This window comes from Astatotilapia calliptera, chromosome 14 (genome assembly GCF_900246225.1).
Source record: "Astatotilapia calliptera chromosome 14, fAstCal1.2, whole genome shotgun sequence".
NCBI lineage: Eukaryota > Metazoa > Chordata > Actinopteri > Cichliformes > Cichlidae > Astatotilapia > Astatotilapia calliptera.
Window position 1 is genome coordinate 24120723 of NC_039315.1, and position 27633 is coordinate 24148355.

The 27633-nt window shown below is 38.2% G+C and overlaps 1 protein-coding gene across 10 annotated transcripts; it reads left to right on the plus strand.

Annotated features, from left to right (window-relative positions):
- The first annotated feature begins 109 nt into the window (after window positions 1-109).
- On the plus strand, window positions 110-27441 carry sh3bgr (SH3 domain binding glutamate-rich protein). Of its 10 annotated transcripts, XM_026193266.1 has the most exons (10): window positions 115-344; window positions 2358-2543; window positions 2724-2804; window positions 16735-16809; window positions 18418-18621; window positions 19111-19140; window positions 22928-22954; window positions 24163-24189; window positions 25791-25852; window positions 26697-27441. In XM_026193266.1, exons 1-9 carry the CDS (start codon window positions 300-302, stop codon window positions 25806-25808), a joined length of 693 nt encoding a protein of 230 aa, XP_026049051.1. In that variant the 5' UTR covers window positions 115-299; the 3' UTR covers window positions 25809-25852; window positions 26697-27441. The 10 variants fall into 10 exon arrangements, with proteins under 10 accessions (XP_026049048.1, XP_026049049.1, XP_026049050.1 ...); XM_026193267.1 differs by lacking the exon at window positions 24163-24189 and having other exon boundaries at window positions 117-344; XM_026193263.1 differs by lacking the exons at window positions 24163-24189; window positions 25791-25852; window positions 26697-27441 and adding an exon at window positions 23497-23865 and having other exon boundaries at window positions 110-344.
- The last annotated feature ends 192 nt before the right edge of the window (window positions 27442-27633 follow it).

The following is a 27633-nucleotide window of genomic DNA, read 5'->3' on the forward strand; positions in this document are numbered from 1 at the left end:
GCTATTTCTGTCCATATATGCACTCAGCAGGACGCTGGGAACCAGCTCCACTGCGCCCCCTCCCTCACCGACAGACAGCTGAAGTTGCCAATCAGTGTTTGTGAGTAGTGCTGCGCCCCTACGGGCCGACCCTCACTAATGGAGCCTGGAGACAAAAATAACCGTGTGTGTGTGTGTGTGAGTGAGTGAGTGATCGCTGTGCTATGTCTCCGTCCAGGGTGTGCTCTAATAATAGAGAAGGCTGCCTGCTCCTTTAAGAGACCGCTTGTTGCATAGTCGACAAAATAAATTGTAGCAAAATGGTCATTAAAGTTTTCCTCGCGTCTTCGTCGGGATCCACAGCGGTAAGCTTTTTACTCCAAAGGATTTATTTCTCTTAAAGTGAACTTTTGTGGTTGTAACCGGCCAGGACTGTCACTCATACAGTGACACGAGAGCGTTAAACCTCGAAATGAATGTGACTTGACTTTTATTAGGCATATCTAAACACTGCAGGCAAGTGCACGGTTTGATTTGTGCCTGAGTTTACGCCTGAGAGGCTCTGGTTCTTTGTTTAATTGTCTCGCAGGTCGATGTGATTTATATGCAGAGCTTTCTAGAACAGGGGCTCCCAAAGTTTTTTTTTTTTTTGTTTTTTTTTGCATGTTAAGGACCTCCACATGCAGACGCTTGACGTCGGTGTCTTCCCCAAAAAGAGATTTAACATGAAACTTTAAGTCAGACTCGCATTGAGGTAACGGTGTATATGTTAGGTGGGATGATAACAGCAGAGGGGAGGGTGAATTTATTTCTTACATCCACTTTTGGCCATGCTAAAGTGGTTGGGGCCCACTTAGCAGTGTTGTATCACAACACACACTACTTGGGGTTTATCCTTTGAGTGGACTTGTTTCATGCGGGTATGGTCATCTACCCGTATTAGCAGATGACACTCAATGACTGACCACAACAGTCCTCATTAACTCTTAGAAAATGCATCGTTGTTTATCCTCTTATTTGTCCCTTTTTCGACCCTGCTGTTTGTATTTTTTTTATTGTTTTTTTTTTTCATTTTTACACTTTTTAATCAGTTTTTTTTTTATCAGTTTAAATATGATCTGTCAGCAGATGTAGATACAAGTAAAAATATCAAACATGAAGACATTCAACCTTCACCAGAGCCCAGAAACATGGATTATGGATTATTAACAGACCAAAACAGAAAACTATTAGTCATTCAACACCATATAACACAAGGATAATAGCATATGTTGGCATCTGAGAAGCTGGAAAAAGCAATCATGTTGTGTTTCTGCTTATTTAAGGGCTTAAAATAAAATAAGATCAGATAATATACACTCAAGAGTCGCTTTATGAGGCACACCTTGTTAGGTCATAAAGGGATGGACAGGGTCAGCAGCAATCAATACTCCAGTAGGCTGTGGTGTTTAAATGGTGCTCAGTTGGTACTAAGGGGGCTAATTGTACTGAGATCCACATCCGTTACACAACCACCAGCAACCTGAACTGTTGATAAAAGGCAGGATGGAAGCATTTTGTGTACACTAAATTCTGACCCTATTCGAACATTGCAGAAAAACTCAAGACTCACAGGACGAGGCGATGTTTTTAGTCTTCTGTTGTCCAGTTGATGAGCCTGTGTGAATCGTAGTCTCAATTTCTTGTCCTTAAATGACAGGAGTGGCACCTGGTGTGGTCTTCTGCTGCTGTAGTCCATTTGCTTCAAGGTTTGATGTACTGTGCATTCAAAGATGCTCTTCTGCATACAAGAGTTTTTTTTTTTCTTTTTTCTTTTAGTTAGCATTGCCTTGCTATCAGCTTGAAGCCTCTGGTAGACCTCTGGTATCAACGATGGATTTCTGCCCAGACAACTGCTGCTCACCTGCTTTCTCATTTTGAGACCATTGACTGCAAAGCCTGAGATAGTTGCGTGGGAAATGAAATTAAGCCACAGCGTAAAACACAACCTGTAACAACTTATATACTATGATAGATGAAGTAGAAAAGCTCAATAAATATTAATAAAAAAAATACAAAATGAAAACAAGATAAGTAAAAAATACACAGAAGATAGGACACCTGTTACATAGACAATAATAATAAACCAAGTACGGTAAAAAAATAAAGTAAAACTCGTACTTCTTTTAAATTGTTGTCAATGGTTTCTGTGTTTACTTAGTAGGAGAGGATGGGAAGGGAGCACTATGTAGAGCATCAGATGTGAATCCATGCTGTCATTTAAATAATGTTAGTTGATATTCCAAACCCCAGAATGCTGCAGCTGCCATCCTGAGGTTAAATATTCCAGGCTTCTCCTCATATACAGTGCAATCAGGGAGGATTTCTCTGCCTCGCAGATCAAGAAGAAGCAGCAAGATGTGGTTGGCTTCTTGGAGGCTCTTAAAGTTGACTACACTCCACTGGACATCGCGTGCAATGAGGACAACCGCATGTGGATGAGGCAGAACGTCCCTGAGGACAAGAAGCCAGCCAACGGCATCCCCCTCCCCCCACAAATCTTCAACGAAGAGAGTTATTGTGGGGTGAGTATACATCGCATTCAGATACGCCAATGTTTTTAACTTGTGTCTACCTTCAGAATATTGAGAGAAACGCATAGGAAATGCACTTTAATGTCTGTAATGGAACAACTGTAGCAACAAAGTTAAAATTGGAGGGAAAGTAAATTATTGTATTGATTTAGATCTCTAAATCTTGTGCAGGACTACGACACATTCTTTGATGCCAAAGAGGACAATTTAGTGTACACCTTCCTGGGGTTGCCCCCTCCTCCTGGGTCAAAGGTCAGTATTATTTTCTACTGTATGTTGTGGAAAACGTATGCAAAAGCCACATTTCTTCTCTAATATCTCTAATCTTTTACTTCAGTACTGATACAACAGAGTTAGTCCAACAATTCAGCTTGGACTAATTCTGCTTTGACTTTCTTCAATACACAATATTCTTTTATCGATTGTATATGAATTGCAACATTATGATACATTATGTTTTAGTTTTCCAGGTAAGACTTGAGAGTTTAAGGTGATTAATTTGAATCAAAAGAATGTCAGAAGAATAAATGCTCTTCTTTATTGTTATTGAAAGGTTTGTAATCAGATGAAATCAATGTATCCAGCTATCATTTTGGACACAAACAGGTTTAACTCCCTTCTTATAATGAGGGGGTTCCTATCATTTATGGCTCATAAAACAATAAAAAGTCTGAAAATACCATGATGAATTTTCAAAACTTCATGTGTACAACAAAATTCCCAATTAAATAAGAACATCTGTGCTGTCATAACGTACAAGTAAAAACAAAGATGCAACAAATAGTCTCTCTTCCTTTATTCATATATTAAATAATTTAGACCACGTTTATGCTCATCACAGGAAAATTCTTTCAGAACTTAGGTTGTGTGTACCTAGTTTAGGCTGCACTTTAGTCCATAAGTATTTGAACTATTACACGTTTTGTAGTTTTAACTCTTTGCACCAATGCAGTGGGATTTAGATCAGCCAAAATGTGATTGAAGTGCAGACTATTGGCTTTAATTCAGGAAGTTTAACATCAGTTAAGTGTTAACTGTTTATGAAAAACAGCCCTTTTTGTACAAAGTAATCACTTTTCTGATCTTCAAAAGTAATCGGACAACTAGTATAGTTTTAAATATAAGGATTGTTTATTGTTTTTTTTTTTTGTTTTTTTTAATGACCTCCTGAAGTGTAGAACCTATGGTTATCACCAAATGTGGTGTTTCCTTGTTTAAGATGCTCTGCCAGCTTTTTACTGCAGCCACCTTCACTTGTTGCTTCTTCTGCATTTGATTTTGTATTTAATAACTACGAAGCTGCTCTGTTGGGTTGAGCTCAGATGCCTGACTTGGCCATTGTGAGTATCATGTTTCTTTGCCTTGAGGAACTCATGGGTTTCTTTTGCAGCACGCTTTGGGTTGATATACATTTGCATTGTGAAGCTGTTTGATCAGTTTTGCAGCATTTGGCTAAATCTGAGCAGAGGGTGCAGATCTGTACACTTCACAGTTCATCCTGCTGCTTTTGTCAGTCACATAATCATAAACACTAGTGACCCAGATGTACTGGCAGCCATACATGCCCATGTTATAACATCTACAGTATTTCTCTCCTTCTACTTACTTTTTTCTTCCAATTATTCTTTTGCATCTTAGTTTCTGTTTCTGTCCAAAGAATTTTTTCAGAGCTGTTCAGGCTCCTTTAGATGTTTTCTGTCTCTAACCTGACTTTCTTGCTCTTGAGTGTAACCGGAGGTTTGCAACTTGTTGTAAACTTTCTGTATTTACATTTAATAAGGGTCTTGACTGTAGGTCTTGACAATGAGATGCCTACCTTGTGACGAGTGTTCTCGATGTTGTAAAGTTGTATTCATCCATTTTAACTGTCTGTGATGTCCCTGGCATTTTGGTGTTAAGCAAGCAGGTGATTTGTGAAAATGAATCAGTTAATTGTGTGGATGCTTTAAGCATCCACACTATTGAGTTCCTGTTTCTCTTTATTCTTTATTTTTGTGTGGATGCTCACCACAGGGAGAGCAAGTAAGTTTCCTAGGTCAGCCTGGGAGCTGTGAATTTGAATCCCACCAATCAGAGAGGCTGTGACTTTTCCCCCAAAACAGGTGCATCTGTTTACACACGCAGCAGCACAGAGAGGCACAGGATTTTTGCAGCCTTTTCTCATAGTGACGACTCCCCTCAAACAAATGACCAAATTTCCTAACCGTAGGGGCTAGACGGTCATTCTTACACTGTTTTGTCAGAAGAGATGGGAATCTTCCAAGTGTTGACAATTTAATATTAAAATATGAATTTTTAGAGATATATGACATGGATGACTTGTTGACTTAGAAGCCACGAATTCCCCAATATGCAAATTTGAATGCCTGAGACCACATATGTGATTGGCTGGCTGGGAAGCCGTGCAGGCCCTGATTTGTGGATTTGAATTCCTCAGCCCTCAGATATGATTGGCTGGCTTAGAAGCCACGAAGGCCCCAATATGCAAATTTGAATGCCTCAGGACACTTATTTGATTGGCTGGGAAACTGTGCAGGCCCTGATTTGAAAATTTGAATGTCTCAGTCCTCACAGAGGATTGGCTGCCTGGGGACCTGGCAGAAATATATAGAAATACTATTATTAAAAGCATAAAATACTACATTTAGTAGAAATACTATGTTTTAGCACAAATATTATAAAAAGAAGAAAAACTATAATTATAGCAGAAATACTAATATTAAGCACAATCCTATAAAAGCAGAAATAGTATGATTTAGCAGAAATACTGTATTTAGCACAAGTAACCGAAAAGTACCAAGAAATACTATGATTTAGCAGAATAGTAATAACTTATTGAAACACAAATGCACAGAGGGACAACACAACACAGGCTCTAATCCAGTCAACCAGTCTAACTATGTTCAATTTAAATCCTACAATGACATGCTGTCAATAAGGGCAGGGTCCTCTCTCTCCCACTAAACACACACACACACACAGAGACACAGACACAGACACACAACACAACCCAACACCAACCAACACGGGAGAGAGGACTAAGTTTCTAGTCAGCCTGGGAGCTGCTGAATTTGAATCCACCAATCAGAGAGGCTGTTTACGTTTTCCCGCCAAAACAGGTGCATCTTTTTACACACGCAGCACAGAGACATAGACCTGCTTTCTTTCAGTTTATTTCACATAGTGAGGATTCCCCTCAAACAAATGACCATAATTTCCTAACCATAGGGGCTAGAGCGGTATTCTTACACGTTTTGTTCAGAAGAGATGGGGAATCTTCAAGTGTTGACAATTTATCATTAAAATATGAATTTTAGAGATATATGACATGGATGACTTGTTACTTAGAAGCCACGAATTCCCCAATATGCAAATTTGAATACCTGGACCCACATACATGATTGGCTGGCTGGGAAGCTGTGCAGGCCCTGATTTGTGGATTTGAATTCCTCAGCCCTCAGATATGATTGGCTGGCTTAGAAGCCATGAAGGCCCAATATGCAAATTTGAATGCCTCAGGACACATATATGATTGGCTGGGAAGCCGTGCAGGCCCTGATTTGAAAATTTGAATTTCAGTCCTCACAGAGGATTGGCTGCCTGGGGACCTGGCAGAAATATATAGAAATACTATGATTAAGCATAAATACTACATTTAGTAGAAATACTATGTTTTAGCACAAATACTATAAAAAGCAGAAATACTATAATTTAGCAGAAATACTATATTAAGCACAAATCCTATAAAAAGCAGAAATAGGATGATTAAGCATAAACACTACATTTAGTAGAAATACTATGTTTGAGCAAAGTACTATAAAAAGCAGAAATACTATATTAGGCACAAATCCATAAAAAGCAGAATAGTATGATTAAGCATAAATACTACATTTAGTAGAAATACTATGTTTTAGCAACAAATAGTATAAAAAGCAGAAATATTGTAATGTAGCAGAAATACTATATTAGGCACAAATCTTATAAATAGCAGAAATAGTATTATTTAGCACAATAGTAATAAGTTAAACAGAAAAATTGGAAAAGCAAAATGGACAGCTGAAAAAATGCTGAACATGCTGAGGGTCCCTCAAATATACTTGTTAAATGAAAAAATCAGCAAAAAAATGCACAGGGAGAGAGAGTAAGTTTTCTAGGTCAGCCTGGGAGCTGCTGAATTTGAATCCACCAATCAGAGAGCCTGTGTACTTTTTCCCGCCAAAAACATGTGCCTCTTTTTACACACGCAGCACAGACGAGGCACAGGATTATTGCAGCCTATTTCTCATAGTGAGGACTCCCCTCAAACAAATGACCATAATTTCCTAACCGTAGGGGCTAGAGCGGTCATTCTTACACCGTTTTGTTCAGAAGAGATGGGGGAATCTTCCAGTGTTACAATTTATCATTAAAATATGAATTATTAAAGATATTGACTTCTAATGCACCATAACTGAGTAGAGCGAAGCAAAAACTGCCTTGACTTGCCCTCAAACAACGCTTTCTAACTCGAAATCTATTTGGAGTATCGATATCATTCTTTCACCGTAAGAGACAGCCAGGCTTTGGTGAACAATCATGGAAATTTTCAGGTCTCTGTGGAAATCCAACAAAAGTTATGAACGAGAGAAAAAAGTGGTTCATTTCCACAGTTTGAAATCTTGAAGAAATCTGAGCGAAGGACAAATTTCCTACCCTCAAACAAGTCCAACTCATTTCAGAACGGTAATAGGTGAGAAAGAAATTCTTGAATTGTGAGCGTCAGGAGTGTCTGAAGATATTCGGGGACAAGCCTCATGTCTTAACTTTGCTTCGTTAAGGAGATATGACGATTCGAATATGCCTCTCATTACAGAAATCCAGCGGTGATTTTGAACAAGCTCTCCATTCACTTTATATGGAGAGTTTTCTGACCTTGTGTTAGTCTGAGGAGATTTGCCAAAAATTCTATAAATCCCACAACAATGATGGTGGACATTTTCTGAAAGCCAGCAAAAATACCTACGTTTTGATGTATAATTTGTGGAAGTTGAGTGAAATTGGAGCAAGTAGCAGGAAGTTGTTCGGACATGAAGTGAAAATTGCAAAACCTTCAGTGGCACACTGGAAGCCAAGAGCATAGCAACCATAACAACACCATGTATTTTGTGAAAAATCACAATTTTGCAACTCAAACTTTAAGAGGCATAAAAGTAAAACGGTATAAGATTTGAAAAAGCTGAATCATACCTGAATAGCCCAATAATTTGTGAAACATTTTAAAATTTGAATGGTTGTTCTAGGTGAAATATGAGGAAGTAGTTAAGTTTCAAAAACAAGCAAATTTAGCAGAATTGCAGAAGTTTCCCATTCATTTCAATGGGACAAATTAAAGAAAAAAGCTTAATATTTTAAAAGTATAATAGTTAAAAATAGCAAAATCATAAGCAAGGAAAGAGCAAAAATAGCAGAATAGTTTAAAATTTGAACGGTGAAAATCGGCTGAAAAATTGTGGAAGTAGTTAACGGCGAAAAGTGTAGCGGAAGCAAACTGAAAAAATAATAAAACTAGAAAAATTTGCATTTCCTGCGAAAATGCAGTGTGGATGCTTAAGCTGAAGCTGTATGCAAAAAGTAGCTGAAAAAGCTGAAAAGTTGCAGAAATTGTAAAAACTTTGCAGAAGCAAAAGAAGTTTGCTAAAATGGAATAACTTAGCAGAACTGCAATATCTTAGAGGAAACATAATACTTGGCAGAAATACAATAGCATAGCAGAATTTAGCAGAAATATTGTAACTTACCAGAACATGATAACTTCTCAAAAATACAAGAATTTAGGAGAAATAGTATAAAGATAACAGAAAGAATATATTTAGCCAAAAATACTTAAACATTACAGAAACACTATGATTTAGAAAAATAGTACAACAGAGCAGAAATATTGTGATTTACCAGAGACACTGTGATGAAACTATGAATATTGTAATTTTAAATTAAGACTATGTTTTAGCACATATTATAATTTGGCAGAAATACTATAATTTAGCAGAAATACTATATTAAGGCACAAATCCTATAAAAAAGCAGAAATGGTATGATTAAGCATAAAATACTACAATTTAGGTAGAAATACTTTGTTTTAGCACAAATCCTATAAAAGCAGAATACTGTACTATGATTTAGTAGAAAAACTTATAATATAATCAGAATACTAAATTTAGCAGAAATACTATATAAGCCAGCAATACTATAAAAGCAGAAATAGTATGTAAGCATAAATCACATTAGAGAAATACTATTTAAAGCAAGCAAATCCTATAAAAGCAGAAAATAGTAATAATTAAGCACAAATTTTAAAAATAGCAGAAACAGTAAATGATTTAGCACAATAGTATAGTTAAAACGGAAAATTGGAAAAGCAAAATGGACAGCTGAAAAAATGCTGAACATGCTGAGGTCCCTCAAATATACTTGTTAAATGAACAAAAATCGCAAAAAATTTATTTACAGCCCACAATCAAAATATGTAACATGAAGGAAAACACACATGTGCACAGAGAGACCACACCACAAGATCCAATTCAGTCAACCAGTCTAATAAATATATTGAATTTAATCTTAGAATGAGATCATCCCATTAAAAGCCTTTCTCTCTCTCTCTCTCTCTCTCCTGTCCACACCACACACAACACACACACAACCACCACACACCACCGCCACACACACAACACACACACACACACACAGGGAGAGGAAGTAAGTTTCAAGGTCAGCCCTGGGGAGCTGTGATTTGAATCCACCAATCAGAGAGGCTGTGCACTTTCCCCAACCAACAACAAGTGGCATCTGTTTTACACACTGCAGCAGTCACAGAGAGACAACAGGATTTTTGCAGTCTATTCTCCCTAGTGACGACTCCCCTCAAACAAAGACGTAATTCCTAACCGTAGGGGCAGACGTCTTCCTACATAAAACCGTTTTGTTCAGAAGAGATGGGGGGAATCTTCAAGTGTTGACAATTTAATATTAAATATGATTTAAAAGAGATCTAGAACATGGATGACTTGTTGCCTTAGAAGCCCGAATTCCCCATATGCAATTGAATGCCTGAGACCACATATGTGATTGGCTGGCTGGGGCAGCCGTGCAGGCCCTGATTTGTGGATTTGAATTCCCAGCCTCAAGATATGATTGGCTGGCTTAGAAGCCACGAGGCCCAATATGCAAATTTGAATGCCTCAGGAACACTTATTGATTGGCTGGGAAACTGTGGCAGCCCCCTGATTTGAAAATTGAAATGTCTCAGTCCTCACAAGGATTGGCTGCCTGGGGACCTGGCAGAAATAATATAGAAATACTATTATTAGCATAATCACATTTAGTAGAAATACTGTTTTAAGCACAAATATTATAAAAAGAAGAAAAACTATAATTAGCAGACAATTACTATATTAACACAAATCCTATGAAAAAGCAGAAATAGTATTGATTTAGCGAAATACGTATTTAGACAAGTACCTCTGAAAAGTACCAGAAATACTATATTTTAGCAGAATAGTAAATAACCTTATTGAAACACCAAATGCACAGAGGACACACAAAACAGGCTCTAATCCGTCACCAGTCTAACTTGTTCAATTAAATCCTACAATGACATGCTGTCAAATAAGGGCAGGGTCCTCTCTCTCCCATTAAACACACACACACACACACACAACCACAGTGAAGAGACTAAGTTTCTAGGTCAGCTGGGAGCTGCTGATTTGAATCCACCAATCAGAGAGGCTGTTTACGTTTTCCGCCTAAAACAGGTGCATTTTTTACAACACGCAGCAACAGAGACCAGACCTGCTTCCTTCAGTTTTAATTTCACATAGTGGGTTCCCCTCAACAAATGAACCATAATTCCTAACATCAGGGGCTAGAGCGGTCAATTCTTAAACCGTTTTGTTTCCCAGAAGAGATGGGGAAATCTTCAAAGTTTGACAATTTATCATTAAATATGATTTTTAGAGATATATGACATGGATGTCTTGTTGACTTAAAGCCACGAATTCCCCAATAATGCAAATTTGATATACCTGGAGCCCACATACATGAATGGCCTGGCTGGGAAGCTGTGCAGGCCCTGATTTGTGGCTTTGATTCCCTTCAGCCTCAGATATGAATTGGCTGGCTTGAAGCCTGAAGTCCCCAATATGCCAAATTTAATGCCTCAAGTGTGTGTGTGTGTGTGTGTGTGTGTGTGTGTGTGTGGTGTGTTTAGTGGGAGAGAGAGGACCTGCCCTTATTTGACAGCATGTCATTGTAGGATTTAAATTGAACATAGTTAAACTGGTTGACTGGATTAGAGCCTGTGTTTGTGTGTCCCTCTGTGCATTTGTGTTTCAATAAGTTATTACTATTCTGCTAAATCATAGTATTTCTGGTACTTTTCGGTACTTGTGCTAAATACAGTATTTCTGCTAAATCATACCATTTCTGCTTTTTATAGGATTTGTGCTTAATATAGTATTTCTGCTAAATTATAGTATTTCTGCCAAATTATAATATTTGTGCTAAAACATAGTCTCAATTTAAAATTACAATATTCATAGTTCATCACAGTGTCTCTGGTAAATCACAATATTTCTGCTCTGTTGTACTATTTTTCTAAATCATAGTGTTTCTGTAATGTTTAAGTATTTTTGGCTAAATATATTCTTTCTGTTATCTTATACTATTTCTCCTAAATTCTTGTATTTTTGAGAAGTTATCATGTTTCTGGTAAGTTACAATATTTCTGCTAAATTCTGCTATGCTATTGTATTTCTGCCAAGTATTATGTTTCCTCTAAGATATTGCAGTTCTGCTAAGTTATTCCATTTTAGCAAACTTCTTTTGCTTCTGCAAAGTTTTTACAATTTCTGCAACTTTTCAGCTTTTTCAGCTACTTTTTGCATACAGCTTCAGCTTTAAGCATCCACACTGCATTTTCGCAGGAAATGCAAATTTTTCTAGTTATTATTATTATTCTTCAAGTTGCTTCCGTACACTTTTCGCCGTTAAACTACTTCCACAATTTTCAGCCGATTTTCACCGTTCAAATTTTAAACTATTCTGCTATTTTTGCTCTTTCCGGCTATGACTTTTGCTATTTTTGCTATTATACTTTTTAAAATATTAAGCTTTTTTCCTTTAATTTGTCCCATTGAAATGAATGGGAAACTTCAGCAATTCTGCTAAAATTTGCTTGTTTTTGAAACTTAACTACTTCCTCATACTTTCACCTAGAACAACCATTCAAATTTTAAAATGTTCACAAATTATTGGGCTATTCAGGTATGATTCAGCTTTTTCAAATCTTTTACTGTTTTACTTTTATGCCTCTTAAAGTTTTGAGTTGCAAAATTGTGATTTTTCACAAAATACATGTGTTGTTATGGTTGCTATGCTCTTGGCTTCCAGTGTGCCACTGAAGGTTTTGCAATTTTCACTTCATGTCCGAACAACTTCCTGCTACTTGCTCAATTTTCACTCAACTTCCACAAATTATACATCAAAACGTAGGTATTTTTGCTGGCTTTCAGAAAATGTCACCATCATTGTTGTGGGATTTATATAATTTTGGCAAATCTCCTCAGACTAACACAAGGTCAGAAAACTCTCCATATAAAGTCAATGGAGAGTTTGTTCAAAATCACCGCTGCATTTCTGTAATGAGAGGCATATTCGAATCGTCATATCTCCTTAACGAAGCAAAGTTAAGACATGAGGCTTGTCCCGGTATATCTTCAGACACTCGTGACGCTCACAATTCAAGAATTATTTTCTCACCTATTACCGTTCTGAAATGAGTTGGACTTGTTTGAGGGTAGGAAATTTGTCCTTCGCTCAGATTTCTTCAGATTTCAAACTGTGGAAATGAACCACTTTTTTCTCTCGTCATAACTTTTTGTTGGATTTCCACAGAGACCTGAAATTTCCATGATTGTTCACCAAAGCCTGCTGTCTCTTACGGTGAAAGAATGATATCGATACTCCAAATAGATTTAGAGTTAGAAAGCGTTGTTTGAGGGCAAGTCAAGGCAGTTTTTGCTTCGCTCTACTCAGTTATGGTGCATTAGAAGTCAAATATCTTTAATAATTCATATTTTAATGATAAATTGTAAACACTGGAAGATTCCCCCATCTCTTCTGAACAAAACGGTGTAAGAATGACCGCTCTAGCCCCTACGGTTAGGAAATTATTTTCATTTGTTTGAGGGGAGTCCTCACTATGAGAAATAGGCTGCAATAATCCTGTGCCTCTCTGTGCTGCGTGTGTAAAAAGAGGCACATGTTTTGGCGGGAAAAAGTACACAGGCTCTCTGATTGGTGGATTCAAATTCAGCAGCTCCCAGGCTGACCTAGAAACTTACTTCTCTCTCCCTGTGCATTTTTTTGCTGATTTTTTTCATTTAACAAGTATATTTGAGGGACCCTCAGCATGTTCAGCATTTTTTCAGCTGTCCATTTTGCTTTTCCAATTTTTCTGTTTAACTTATTACTATTGTGCTAAATAATACTATTTCTGCTATTTTATAAGATTTGTGCCTAATATAGTATTTCTGCTACATTACAATATTTCTGCTTTTTATACTATTTGTGCTAAAACATAGTATTTCTACTAAATGTAGTATTTATGCTTAATCATACTATTTCTGCTTTTTATGGGATTTGTGCCTAATATAGTATTTCTGCTTTTTATAGGATTTTTGCTCAAACATAGTATTTCTACTAAATGTAGTGTTTATGCTTAATCATCCTATTTCTGCTTTTTATAGGATTTGTGCTTAATATAGTATTTCTGCTAAATTATAGTATTTCTGCTTTTTATAGTATTTGTGCTAAAACATAGTATTTCTACTAAATGTAGTATTTATGCTTAATCATAGTATTTCTATATATTTCTGCCAGGTCCCCAGGCAGCCAATCCTCTGTGAGGACTGAGAAATTCAAATTTTCAAATCAGGGCCTGCACGGCTTCCCAGCCAATCATATATGTGTCCTGAGGCATTCAAATTTGCATATTGGGGCCTTCATGGCTTCTAAGCCAGCCAATCATATCTGAGGGCTGAGGAATTCAAATCCACAAATCAGGGCCTGCACAGCTTCCCAGCCAGCCAATCATGTATGTGGGCTCCAGGTATTCAAATTTGCATATTGGGGAATTCGTGGCTTCTAAGTTAACAAGTCATCCATGTCATATATCTCTAAAAATTCATATTTTAATGATAAATTGTCAACACTTGAAGATTCCCCCATCTCTTCTGAACAAAACGGTGTAAGAATAACCGCTCTAGCCCCTATGGTTAGGAAATTATGGTCATTTGTTTGAGGGGAATCCTCACTATGTGAAATAAACTGAAAGAAGCAGGTCTATGTCTCTGTGCTGCGTGTGTAAAAAGATGCACCTGTTTTGGCGGGAAAACGTAAACAGCCTCTCTGATTGGTGGATTCAAATTCAGCAGCTCCCAGGCTGACCTAGAAACTTAGTCCTCTCTCCCTGTGTGTGTGTGTGTGTGTGTGTGTGTGTGTTTAGTGGGAGAGAGAGGACCCTGCCCTTATTTGACAGCATGTCATTGTAGGATTTAAATTGAACATAGTTAGACTGGTTGACTGGATTAGAGCCTGTGTTTGTGTGTCCCTCTGTGCATTTGTGTTTCAATAAGTTATTACTATTCTGCTAAATCATAGTATTTCTGGTACTTTTCGGTACTTGTGCTAAATACAGTATTTCTGCTAAATCATACTATTTCTGCTTTTCATAGGATTTATGCCTAATATAGTATTTCTGCTAAATTATAGTATTTCTGCTTTTTATAGGATTTGTGCCTAACATAGTATTTCTGCTAAATTATAGTATTTCTGCTTTTTATAGGATTTGTGCTTAACATAGTATTTCTGCTAAATTATAGTATTTCTGCTTTTTATAGGATTTGTTCTAAATTATAGTATTTCTGCTTTTTATAGGATTTGTGCTTAATATAGTATTTCTGCTAAATTATAGTTTTTCTTCTTTTTATAATATTTGTGCTAAAACATAGTATTTCTACTAAATGTAGTATTTATGCTTAATAATAGTATTTCTATATATTTCTGCCAGGTCCCCAGGCAGCCAATCCTCTGTGAGGACTGAGACATTCAAATTTTCAAATCAGGGCCTGCACAGTTTCCCAGCCAATCAAATAAGTGTCCTGAGGCATTCAAATTTGCATATTGGGGCCTTCGTGGCTTCTAAGCCAGCTAATCATATCTGAGGGCTGAGGAATTCAAATCCACAAATCAGGGCCTGCACGGCTTCCCAGCCAGCCAATCACATATGTGGTCTCAGGCATTCAAATTTGCATATTGGGGAATTCGTGGCTTCTAAGTCAACAAGTCATCCATGTCATATATCTCTAAAAATTCATATTTTAATATTAAATTGTCAACACTTGAAGATTCCCCCATCTCTTCTGAACAAAACGGTGTAAGAATGACCGTTCTAGCCCCTACGGTTAGGAAATTACGGTCATTTGTTTGAGGGGAGTCGTCACTATGAGAAATAGACTGCAAAAATCCTGTGCCTCTCTGTGCTGCTGTGTGTGTAAACAGATGCACCTGTTTTGGTGGGGAAAAGTGCACAGCCTCTCTGATTGGTGGATTCAAATTCACCAGCTCCCAGGATGACCTAGAAACTTACTTCTCTCTCCCTGTGTGTGTGTGTGTGTGTGTGTGTGTGTGTGTGTGTGTGTGTGTGTGTGTGTGTGTGTGTGTGTGTGTGTGTGTGTGTGACAGAGAGAGAGAGAGAGAGAGAGAAAGAGAGAGAGAGAAAGGCTTTTAATGGGATGATCTCATTCTAAGATTCAAATTCAATATATTTAGACTTGTTGACTGAATTGGATCTTGTGTGTGTGTCTCTCTGTGCATGTGTGTTTTCTTATGTGTACATATTTGTGATTGTGTGGCTGTTATAGATTTTTTTGCTGATTTTTTTCATTTAACAAGTATAGTTGAGGGACGTTCAGCATGTTCATCATTTTTTCAGCTGTCCATTTTTGCTTTTCCAATTTTTCTGTTTAAGTTATTACTATTGTGCTAAATCATACTATTTCTGCTATTTTATAAGATTTGTGCCAAATACCGTATTTCTGCCAAATATAGTATTTCTGATTAATTATAGTTTTTTCTACCAAATCATAGTACAGTATTTCTGCTTTTTATAGGGTTTGTGCTTAATAAAGTATTTCTGCTAAATTATAGTATTTCTGCTTAATATAGTATTTCTGCTAAATTATAGTATTTCTGCCAAATTATAATATTTGTGCTAAAACATAGTCTCAATTTAAAATTACAATATTCATAGTTCATCACAGTGTCTCTGGTAAATCACAATATTTCTGCTCTGTTGTACTATTTTTCTAAATCATAGTGTTTCTGTAATGTTTAAGTATTTTTGGCTAAAAATATTCTTTCTGTTATCTTATACTATTTCTCCTAAATTCTTGTATTTTTGAGAAGTTATCATGTTTCTGGTAAGTTACAATATTTCTGCTAAATTCTGCTATGCTATTGTATTTCTGCCAAGTATTATGTTTCCTCTAAGATATTGCAGTTCTGCTAAGTTATTCCATTTTAGCAAACTTCTTTTGCTTCTGCAAAGTTTTTACAATTTCTGCAACTTTTCAGCTTTTTCAGCTAGTTTTTGCATACAGCTTCAGCTTTAAGCATCCACACTGCATTTTCGCAGGAAATGCAAATTTTTCTAGTTACCTTTGAGACTCTGAAAATGGGGAAGTGTGTATAAAAATGGCTGTAATTGCTAAATTGCTTTAGTTAAACCACTGAACCGGAAGTTTAGCACTTCAATCCTATCTTAATTGTTTGGTTTAAAATCCGCTGTGGAGGTAATTATGGCCCTAACTGTATTTATCCAAAGTTCCAGTCTTCATATATCTGCTTTTGACTGATGTGAGATTCGAACACATTTTTCAAAATTCAATTAATTTAAAATTTAAAACTGAAATTTGTTTTTTCTTTAACAATTAAATGTGTTGAAATTAGATGCAGTGGAACTTGTTTTGTAGGTAACCAGATCTGAGTGACTAAAAGAAACAAAAACATGCCGTGGACATTTTGGCAAGTTATCCGGACACTAAATGTCAACGCGATTGTGTTAAACCTGGTAATTTCCTTGGTACAGGAAGCAGAGCAAGCTGACAAGGATAACATTGTGGAGAATGGCACCCATGCTGAGGAAAACCTTGACGACACAATAGTAATGCCTTCATTTAGTCTGTGTTTAGTTTCTTTTCTCCGTGTCTCATCTTAAATTTTCAGCGTCACTTAACAACTTTCCTTCTGTCCATAACTGGTGACTTAAAGAGATTCCTAATTTCTTCATGGCTGCCCCGTCTCATCTACCACATCGACTTATTCTGGTGTTGCATGAGTGAGAAATGTGAGCTCATAATAACACACTATTCTGATTTGTCATCATAACACTGTGACACTGCATTGCTGTGTTCAGACTGCCAAAGGGCTGTGAAGCAACCAAACTGTGGTATTATTGTGTGTAAATCGTAAAATTTGATGTTTTATTTTTATCAAAAGCATTTTTTTCTAATAGATATATTTAATAACATATTTATTTCTGACAAGATTATTACCACGAGAAAATTCCTGCTAGTTCTCAGTTCACTAGAGCTTACCTACCGTAGCCCAGATTTCCCTTTCTAATTTCCCAAATTTTAGCCCCAAGAGTAACGATTTTCTGCAGCACTGATCTCTTGTCCTATTTGCAACAATATTGCATTTTACTGTTACATTTCATGTTCTTTATCATTTTTATCACAATTTTATAATTTTAGTCTCTGAAGTAGGCAATGCTTCAGAAGAGTCATATGGCAGAGAAAACGTGACTTAGTAGTCAACAATTTGCTAATAATATATTTAGGATTTCCAGTTACAGTATATATTCTCAATATGAGATCAATAAATTTTCATCAGTCTCTTCACATAAGAGACAAAGCCAAAAACCTGTATTGTAAATGATGACTGCGTTTAACTGTGACAGTCCAGGAACACTTTTCACATCGGCCTGCTTCAGAAAGACAGCGCCAAACTACTTTAGACCAAACCTGTATTTCTGGTTAATTGAACTAACAATGTGAATAAGATTTTTTTAGATTTAGCCTTGTAGAAGAATAGTTTGACATTTGGATAAAGATACTTATTGGCTATTTGAAAGAGATATAACACAATATGTTAAAAAAAAAAAAACCCATATTGTACCTCTCTTATAACTGAAAATTTAATGTGAAATTATGCTAGTATTAGCTTAGCAGACATGGTAAAAACAGGTAATCTAGCAAATGAGTGCTTCACAATTAACACGTTACATTTGGTGTGTTTAATCTGGCGCAGTAAACTTTTTAAACTAATGAATGTTGGACAAATACTGTTACCTGTTTTTCTTTGTTTGTTTCTTCCTTTTGCAGGTTTCGTGTTAGGCTAAGTTAAGCTAATTTGCCGTTAGCTGTAACTTAATATTTTTTTTACAGAAAAGAGAAAAATATCTATATTCTCATTTTAAAATGTCAGTATTAATTTTTAGCATATCCAACTTTGGATTTGTTTTCTAACAACCTACACCTTGACTTTTTAGCTTTCCCTTCCTATTTTTATTTATTTATTTATTTATTTTTAACTGGATGACAACCTACCAGGATAACATCATTGTTTTGAGTTCATAAACCTTTCCATCTGATGAGCCAACCATCGTAATGCTGCTAAAGCAGTGCCTGAAGTAGTATATCAGATTTTTTTTTATTTCTTTGTGTATTTCTTCTTTCACACACTATTGTTTACACCTTACAATAACAAGGTTCCAGTGGAGGATCGTAATGGGGATTCAAATAAAGAGGTGAAGCAGGCCACTGATGAGAATGAAGAAGGTGAGGGTGATGAGGAGGAACAGGAGGGGGCAGCAAAGGAAGAGACTGCAGAATCGGTAGGAGACGAAGCCCCCACAGTGAAGGAGGAGGAGGAAGCAGCAGTGGAAGAAACAGACGAGGTCACAGAAGACACTGTAATTGCGCCTTAACTAGACCCTAATCTCCCTTCGTTTTTCCTCTGCCTCCATCCTTGGAATGCCAATTTCTTCCACTCAGAATCCTTGTTTTCCCTTTAATCTCCTCCTTTACTCCACATTTAAGGTTTCCCTCATTTTCAAGTTCCTGTCAACCTTGTATCTGCATCTTCTCCTCAAGTCTCCTTCCCTGGACTCAGTAATTTACTAATTCACCTCGCCGAGATCCCTAATCATCATTCTTACACGTCTCATCATTGCCAGTGGATGTTTAATTTATTTATTATTGCCTTTCTGTCAATTCCATTAGGTGTCTTATGTTTGGTTTTTGAGTTGATGACACAATTCACTTACTGTTAACTATCCTGGTCAAGGTGTGTTAGTATAGGGTCCCCAGAAACTCCTCACTCTGTCGTGTGTGTGTGTGTGTGTGTGTGTGTGTGTGTGTGGTCTCTGATGTCTCTAATGCTATCTTATCTCCACTGTCAGGAGGGCCAAGCAGAAGAGGAAGAAGAGCAGGTGAGATTATCTAAAAAAATTCACGTAACACTTATTTCACTATTTAATAGGGAACAGTGCTTTATTGATGTTTTATAGACACAATACACAGAAACAGCAGCAGTTACTATCCCAGCATTTTTAATAACTATGTGCATTCAATAAATGACATGTGTTCTTCATCTTTTTTATTTGAGAGGGAAAATAATTTATTAACATACTGTGCAACGCATGCAGAATAATTTAAGCGGGTGCTTATTAATTCTTTCTTTTCTTAGCAGTCATTGCTGGTTTAGACCAGTCTTCACCTTTACCCAAACACGTGTACTTGCCAGTCATTCAGACTTTCGGACACTGACATGAGCTAAACTTATAAAAGATTTCTAAAAAGTTTTGGGTCACTTAAATTTTTTTTAATTTTTTAAATTTTTTTTTTTTTTTTTTTTTTTTTTTTTTACATTATTTTGGATGTAAAATTTTGTGAAAGGAGTCTGCTAGAAGGCAGTGAATCTCACTTCTGTCCAATGGCAGCCATAGCCAGGTGAGCTGTTGAGGATAGATTGAACTTTTCTATCGGTAAGCACTGCTGTTTCTGCTACTGTTAGCTGCTGTTAGCCCCTGTTAGCCAGTGTTAGTGAAACTTTCTTTGAAATTGACCTAACATTATTGGGCTTGGACACTAAGTTTATGAGAATACATAAAATTGTTGGAAAATTGAATTACACACTTATTAATGCATAGTTACAACATTCTAGGTTTTTTGAGCATCAAATAACTTCCAAAAATGAATTATTATACCTCCAAAGGAACAATTTAAATTTGGCTAGTCGAGTGTGTGAAGCATTAGTCTGCGTGAGTCAGTTGCAGTCTCATAACGGCCCCAAAAGAGCCCTTTTCTAAAACTTAAGTCTTCTTGTTCTAAAAAACCAGGACTATTCCATCCAAGGAAATGGACCCCCCCCCCCAAATTTAAGATCCTTAAGACTTCATAGCAGAGAGTTTACTCTGTTCTGGGAAGATTTCGGTATATCTCTTTGGAGAAGATGCAGTAAGCTGCTATTCTGTGATAACAGAGTGACCAGTCCCTGAGTTGCTGTGGGAAGTGACTTAGTTTACTGTAGGAAGCGTGGGGGGAAGGTTTCCATATTACTTTAACAAACTGCTCTGCAAAGGTGTGTTTAATGACACCAGAGTTGGAAGGATGAACTTCTCATTGTGGCTAACCTTGATTTCTTCACTGTATTTTCTATTCATTTAAAGTTTAAGGCGAGTCTTTGAAAAATGTGAATTTTTCTGTGTGACCCCACACTTTTGAATAGCAGTGAAAACATGCTGTACCACCTCCCTCACTCTGTGCTTGTCAAGGCCAGTGAGAATTTTTCTCTCTCTTTGTCTCCCATCACTTTCACTGTTTACAAAAATCTGAGTGCTTAAGAAACCTCTGCTATTTAAAATATGTCTTTTAATCTTGTGCAGTGTAAACACTTATAATACGGGGTTTTAAAGCAGTTCTAACTGAGATAGGCTGAATGCAGGTATAGCTCAGTAGGTAGAGTGGTGGCCCCATGATCGGAAGGTCGGGGGTTCGACTCCACTGAACGGCTACCCTGAGGTACCCCTGAGTAGGGATGGGTACCGGTATCTGGTGCCATTACGGCACCGGTTCTGACATAAACGGTAGTAACCAGACCGAAAGGAAGCGCACATTTCGGTGCTTTATTTCGGTGCTTTTTTTCCTGAGATGTCATACACTTTGGATTCCAGCCAATCATTTTACCTTTGTGAGCGTAGTAGGCGGGCCCAGGTACGTACGTTTTTTTTAGAGCAGAGCTACAGATTAAAAATGCCCAAAGCGAAGCGGTCAAAGTCTGGCTGTACTTCACAGCAAAATATGCAAACTCAGCAGCCTGCAACAAGTGCTTTAAGGTGATACTGTGATACTGTCAAAGGAGGTAACATCTCAAAACTGATGAAACACCTGGCGACGTATAGGGTTTTTTAAAAGCCGAGAAATGCGCCGTATTTGATAGCTTGCTGTGTGACCTCACATTGAGCACATCTACTGCGGGTGTGATGCCTGTTATCGGACCCGGAGTTAGCAACATCTGCAAAAAACCCGAAGAGTAGAGTCCTGGCCCCTAGCCCTGCCAGTGTAGCAGAAATGATGACGGATGATGATGATGGCAGCAGCAGCCGTTCTTCTCTGTGTGAGTAGCTTAATGTTGTTCGTGTGTAATTTACGTTGAGTAGGCTAACCACATTATTACATGAAGGCATGTAAGGTGAACTAGCAAACACCGTCGTAGTTACATGAGGCTGTCTTCTTGTTTAATGGCTGATACTCCCTTCACCCTGGCCAAAAAGGCTAAAATGAGGCTAAAAGAAAAAGTGGAAAACAGCCAAACATGAGAGGTTTTTGGACAAAGTTTGTATTTTTTCCATTGTTTAAGCACTGCTTCCAGCCAAGAGTGATGCCATAAATCCCCTATAGCTGCAGAAAAGGCACACATTGTTATCTTTTTACAAAAAAAAAACAGCTGAACATGAGTGTTTTGGACCAATTATGTGTTCTCTATTCTTTAAGCACCGGTTTAAGCACTGGCACAGTTTCAAAAGTACCGGTTTGGTACTGGTATCGGATAAAACCTAAACGATACCCATCCCTACCCCTGAGCAAGGTACCGTCCCTTCACACTGCTCCCCGGGCGCTGCATTGGTGGCTGCCCACTGCTTCACTGGGTGAATGGGTTAAATGCAGAGGAACTATTTCCCTATGGGGACTAACACATACACATTAAAAAAAGCTGCCTAATTGACTCACGCGTTAAACACCAAATGACTGATCTCATTTAGCATTTCAGAGTTGATATGTTGTTGTTTTTTTTTTTGTTTTTTTTGAGTTCATGTTCCAGCCCATCCCTCACCTGACTCATTTCACACAGGCTAGGTCAGGGGGGTCAAACTCAATTTACATTGTGGCCAACATACAGCCCACATACAGTTTAACGACGCATTTAATCCCCTTTAATATAAATTAATTTCAGTATTTCTCAGTTTTTATGCACAATAAAGAAATGCTGCTGTAGTAAATGCAAGAATGCTAAACGGTCTTTATCTGTAGGAAAAGCAGCAAAACTTAGTAAAATACAGTTTAAAATCCAATATTTATGCCTTAATTCACATTTCCCCCAATGAGCTTGATTGAGGTCTTTGCGGGGCTGATTCTGGTCCCCGGGCCTTGTGTTTGACACCCCTGGTCTAGATGCATCAATATCAGAGCTGTGTCTGCTGGTTCCTCGTGTACACAAACACACACACGCTGTATGACATTTGACTCCTTTGCCCTCTTGGTTTGCTCCCTCCAGGAGGAAGAGGATTTGCAGTCAGAGGTAACTGTGCTTCTCTGTTCGTCTCTTTCTGTGCGGTTCCTCCATACAGTCATCAGCAGTGTGGGTTTGATGGTGCAGATATCAGGGAAGGTCGTCCAGATGGGTTTGGGAGGGTCTTGGTCTGCCTTTTAAATTGCCAACTTTGAAAACTTCACCTGTCTACCCCTCTCTCTACTCTCTCTTTATTACGATCTCCTCAAGTTTTTTTTTTTTTTTTTTTTGACCTTTCCTGTCTTTCTGCTAACATCCCGTTCCTCATTTCTTCCCAGTTTTCTAGCTGCTTCCTGACAACTTCGACTGTTCCCATAGTTTCATTTGAAATCATAAGACATTTCCATACCACATGCCTGTTGTGCTCTTTTGCTCCCCACACAGCCGGCTGACCTGCTGCCTGTTACTTTTTCTTTTTTTTTTTTTAGGAGGAAGAAGAGCTACGACAGCTTGAGGTAGATTCATGTTTTATTTTAAACTGCTTCTAGCCTTCCTGAGTTTGTCTTGTTTTTTTTCTTTTTGTTGTTTTTGTTTAGTGACTCATTACTTTGTCAGATTATTAATCTCTTTCACACCTCAAGCATTCCTTCAATGATTAGTATTTCACTATTTGTTAGCATATTTTGTCTTTTGCCAGAAACAATGAATTGGTCGCCTCGTGTCTGTGATAACAAAGGGTCAGAGTAAAATGCTAAAAGACCAACAAAACAACACAAGTCAAAGTCAAAGATGTATCATCCAGAGTGATGATTAATACAGCACCTCAAGTAATTCTCATAAAGAAATGACCAATATAGGGCTCATTAAAAAAGACAATCATGGTAACAATGTAATAATCCATTTTCCTCAGTTATGTCATTATGTTGAAAGAGTGTTTTGTGGGCCTTTTTTTGCCCTGGATTTTGCCTGTCAGGACACATCCCCAAAACTTTTCAACTTCATGTGACCCAACTTTCAAAAAGCAAACTCACACACTTGCTCTTGCACTGTTTTTCAGTCTGCACCCTGTGGACAGGGTTTGAAGTCTGGTGAGTCAGCCCAGCCGGTTTTTCACCCAGCGTTGCTCATCTCAAGGGTAGCTCCTCTAAAGAGTCCACACTTTAACCATTCCCTAAATCAGACTCTGCCCCCTGCAACACACCAACACAATGAATAATCAGTTGGTTCAAAAAGTTGTTTTTAAAAAAAGTCTGGTTCTAAGTGCTGTGTGAAAAGGGCTCTGCTTCTCAGAGACATTCCAGCCTCTGCTTGAGTTTACGCTGCTTATGCTTCAGTGCTTCGCCCTGCCGTTTTTCCGCTCTTCCTTCCCATCTGTTTTGTCCTTGTCCAACCTCTCTTGCAGGAGCAAGACGAACAAGGCAGTGCTGTAGTTTCTGGTGGTTCTACTTTTTTTTTTTTTTTTTTTTTTTTAATTAATTAATTAATTTTTTTAAAGCTTGACAGACTTGCCCTTCTCTCCCTTTCTCCTTCTTTCTTTTGGTGTTCTGCATGGACTTTTAGGTCCACTTTCCATGGACATGCCTGCTGGTTTGCAGCATGATAAACCTGATCATATTTGACCTAAACCTTAAAGGTGGATTTCATGTAGTAACAGATATGCGAGTCACATATGGACCATAATGTTGGTTTCTTTTTCAAAACTGCCTGATTTCGTGTTCCACAGGAGGAAGAAGAGGCTGAAGTGCAAGAGGTATATCTGGATTATAGAATCTTTGTATAAGTTTTGCACGGTGTGAATCACACAGAGACTGGGATTTTTCTTTTCATGCATGATCCGATTGCAGAGAAAGACTGTGTGCACATGTTCAGGCGAACTCTCTCTCCTCAAGATCGTACTTGTCATTGGTTCAGTGAATATTGTGTGCAGTATAACTCATATGGCCTCAAACAAGCCAGGACAAAGATGAGGTTGTTCAGAGTTGGAGCAAACTTTTATGAAACTTTCACAGAGAAACATTCTGCAAGTCTGCCAAGACGTTTTCCCTTTTTTAGTTTTGATACCTAAAAAAAACCGCTTGAACGTTCCGTTGTCTTCTTTTAAAACTTGGCCTGCACGCACGTGAGGATAACTTGGACATGTTTGGTTTTGTTGTACTGGGAGATGGGGCGCACTGACTTGACAGGATGACATTTTTTTTTCTTTTTAAAGAAGCCATGGCTTTTGTTCCTTTTTTGCCAAGAGCAATCTGAAGAAAGTGGACGTGAAGTGGATGTGACAAGTTTCAAAGAAGATGGAGGAGACGGAGCACATCTTGTTCTCATGCAATACTCAGAAAAAGAAAAAACATTTCACGTTAGACGACACACTGCGTTGTTTCCAGGCTTACTGCTCTCTTAGTTTGGGTCACCTGTTGGAATAAAGTGGTTGTAGGATCGAATAATAGATAACCTCAGTGAGCGTGTTGTTTACTTCAAGACTAACCAGGAACAGCATTCGCGGCTTGAGTGGTAACACTTAAAACACGTGACACGCAGTTTAACCTCATGTTACACGGTGCGCCTGCTTAAGCACCACTCTTGTCTCACTTAGGTCATCTCATTAAAAACAGAACTCCATAACTAGTTTCCTCAGTTTTTTTTCCGACCCTGCTGTCATCACCACTGCCCACGCTTCACATCTTCTCCATTTTTAACCCATCCTTAACACAGCCACTAACATGGGAAGTCGTCTCACCTTCTCCCTATTTAAGCCATGACTTCACATAGCCCCTCCCTCTTCTTTTTTTATTTTTTAATTTTTTTCAAAGGAGGAGGAAGAGGAAGAAGAAGAAGAGTTGGAAGAAACACAGGTAGTATTACAGCAGTTTGTCACATGTGGTCTTCTGCCTGTGCTTGCCATGCCTGGTCCAGTGTTGTAAAGAGGGAAGATCTTTGTGTGCGACACAAACACACATCACACATCTTGGTAGCTCACTCATAGTAAAGACTGTGGGTTTGTTTGTTTTTTTTGTTTTTTAAATTGCAATTCAAATAGTTTTGTTTTATTTATGCAACAAACTAAGAAACAACTGCAGTCTTTCCACTTTGAATCCCACAAATCCTTCTCCGGTTGATGAGACGCATCCAGGTAAAAGGTTTAACAACGAGAGAGTCTCAGCTATCATTGGGATCGCTTTTTTTTTTTTTTTTTTTCTCCCCACAAATTAAAGCTTGCACCGTTAGAAACATTAGAATAGAATACACAAAGGCACTTTAAACAGATTTTAATCCGACCTTCTACCACTGCCACGTGTCTCTGCTTTCTGTGTGTGTGTGTGTTGGTTATCAATACATGATTTTGTCTTCTAACAGGAGGAAGAGGCGGAGTAGTTGAAGCTAAGCGATGCTGATGATGTCGATTTACTGCTCCCCAGGTAAAACCCTCTGCTTTTTTCTGCTTTACCACTGGAGGGCAGTGCGATGTTATGTGGCTCGGTAGAAGAATGGCTAGAAACTTCTGTGTGTTGCTTTTCTCTTTGGCATTTATGTAACCAGATTAATTAAAAAGATAAACTTGCATTCAGTACAGATTTTTTTTCCTTCTTTTTTTGTGCTTCTTTGACCCTGTTAACAAAGCTCTGTGCAAAATACAATTACGCAACCTGTATTGTATGCATGATGCAGTGGCATGCATTAATATCTAAAACAGGCAAGTTTTTCATTAAAGCGCTAAGATCCTGCTTACTTTACCTTGGTGTTTGGAAGGAGTTATCTTTTTAACCTGCACTTGCTGCAGCGTGTTTGCAGAGGACTGCCACTGTTGACTCATCTGCAAACAGCTTCAGTGGGTACACAGCATGCCTGGGGATCACCTAGATCCACCACCAAAGCATCTCACTATCCCCTGTTTTTCCCTCGGAGTCAGTGGGACTAATGAAGATATTTGTGGTGATTAAAAATTCTAATCTTCTTTTAGCTCTTTTGTGTGTTTAAGGCCTCTATGTCCCACTGAAGGAATAGCTTTAGAGCTGGCCCTGAAAGAGTGGCAGTGCCCACTCTCCTTCCTCCCCTCCCTCCTCTCTAAGCTGTGCACCAGCCCCTGCGAGCCCCTGTCACGCCTCGTTTGTGAAAGCTGTTAAGTGAGCTTCAGAAGTGCCTCAGGAGGTGCCGGCACGCTGGGTGGCACAGGCGCGGCGATGGTGGTGTCTTCCTCAGCCACCACGGACAACTCAGTAATGTGTGACCTATTTCTAGTCATCTGTTTTTCTTGTGTCGCAGCCCGAAGGAGCCTCCCGTTCCATCTCTTCCTGACCCTTGACACTTGGCCCGCCCCCCTCAGCCCCATCAGAAAGCCCCTCTACGTCTCCGCAAAGCAGCACATGACCCTACTGGAAACCACTGGTCATGTGCTTGAAGGCTCCATCCCAGCTGAAAACGTCTAACCCACATTTGCCTTACACCCTTCCCTGTTGACTGCAATGTTGACTTAATTTTTATATTTTGCGTGTACAGACATACTGTAATGAAAAACGAGCAGAGTAGCCTAGCGGTGTTGGTTTGGTTGTTTGCCATGAGCAGCTTTTTGTAAAATGCACAGTGGTTTTGTTAAACTCAGACCCTTTTCCCATGTTGTACTTGTAGAAGTTCTAGTTTTCTAACACAAAAGGCCGACGACCTATGAAGGAAAAAAAAAAGAAGAAGAAGAAGGAAATCCTGGCATATCCTAGCTTGTGACTCCTGGCTTGTAGATTCAAAGTGTCATAAGTCACTCTCTTTCATAACAGTTCTGTTCTTGTGCTCCTAACTTCATGCCTTATCTAACGGCAAGTGTGTAAATTCAAACTGCGACTTCTAATGGCAGCGAGAAAGGAAATAGACACATGCTGCAAGACTGCAAACCCCTCCACCACCGCCACAGCTACTTCTGCCAGAAATGCTGTCTAATCAATGCACTTTGTTGAACGAAGAGTGAGATGTGGCTGAGATGTTGGAAAAGAAAATAAAGTGGACTCGTAAAAACATTCTCAGTGGATCTTTATTTAAACTCTTTTGTTGGCATATTTAAAGAAGAATGGGCTATTGTGCATGTTGGGGAGTGTAGGGGTCAACAGGAAAACAAATGCCTTGTCCCATGAGATTTTCTTGTAGAGGTGGATGAGAACATGCAGTGTTATTTTTAGATAGATGATCAAAAAAGGGTCAGGCATGTGCAGTA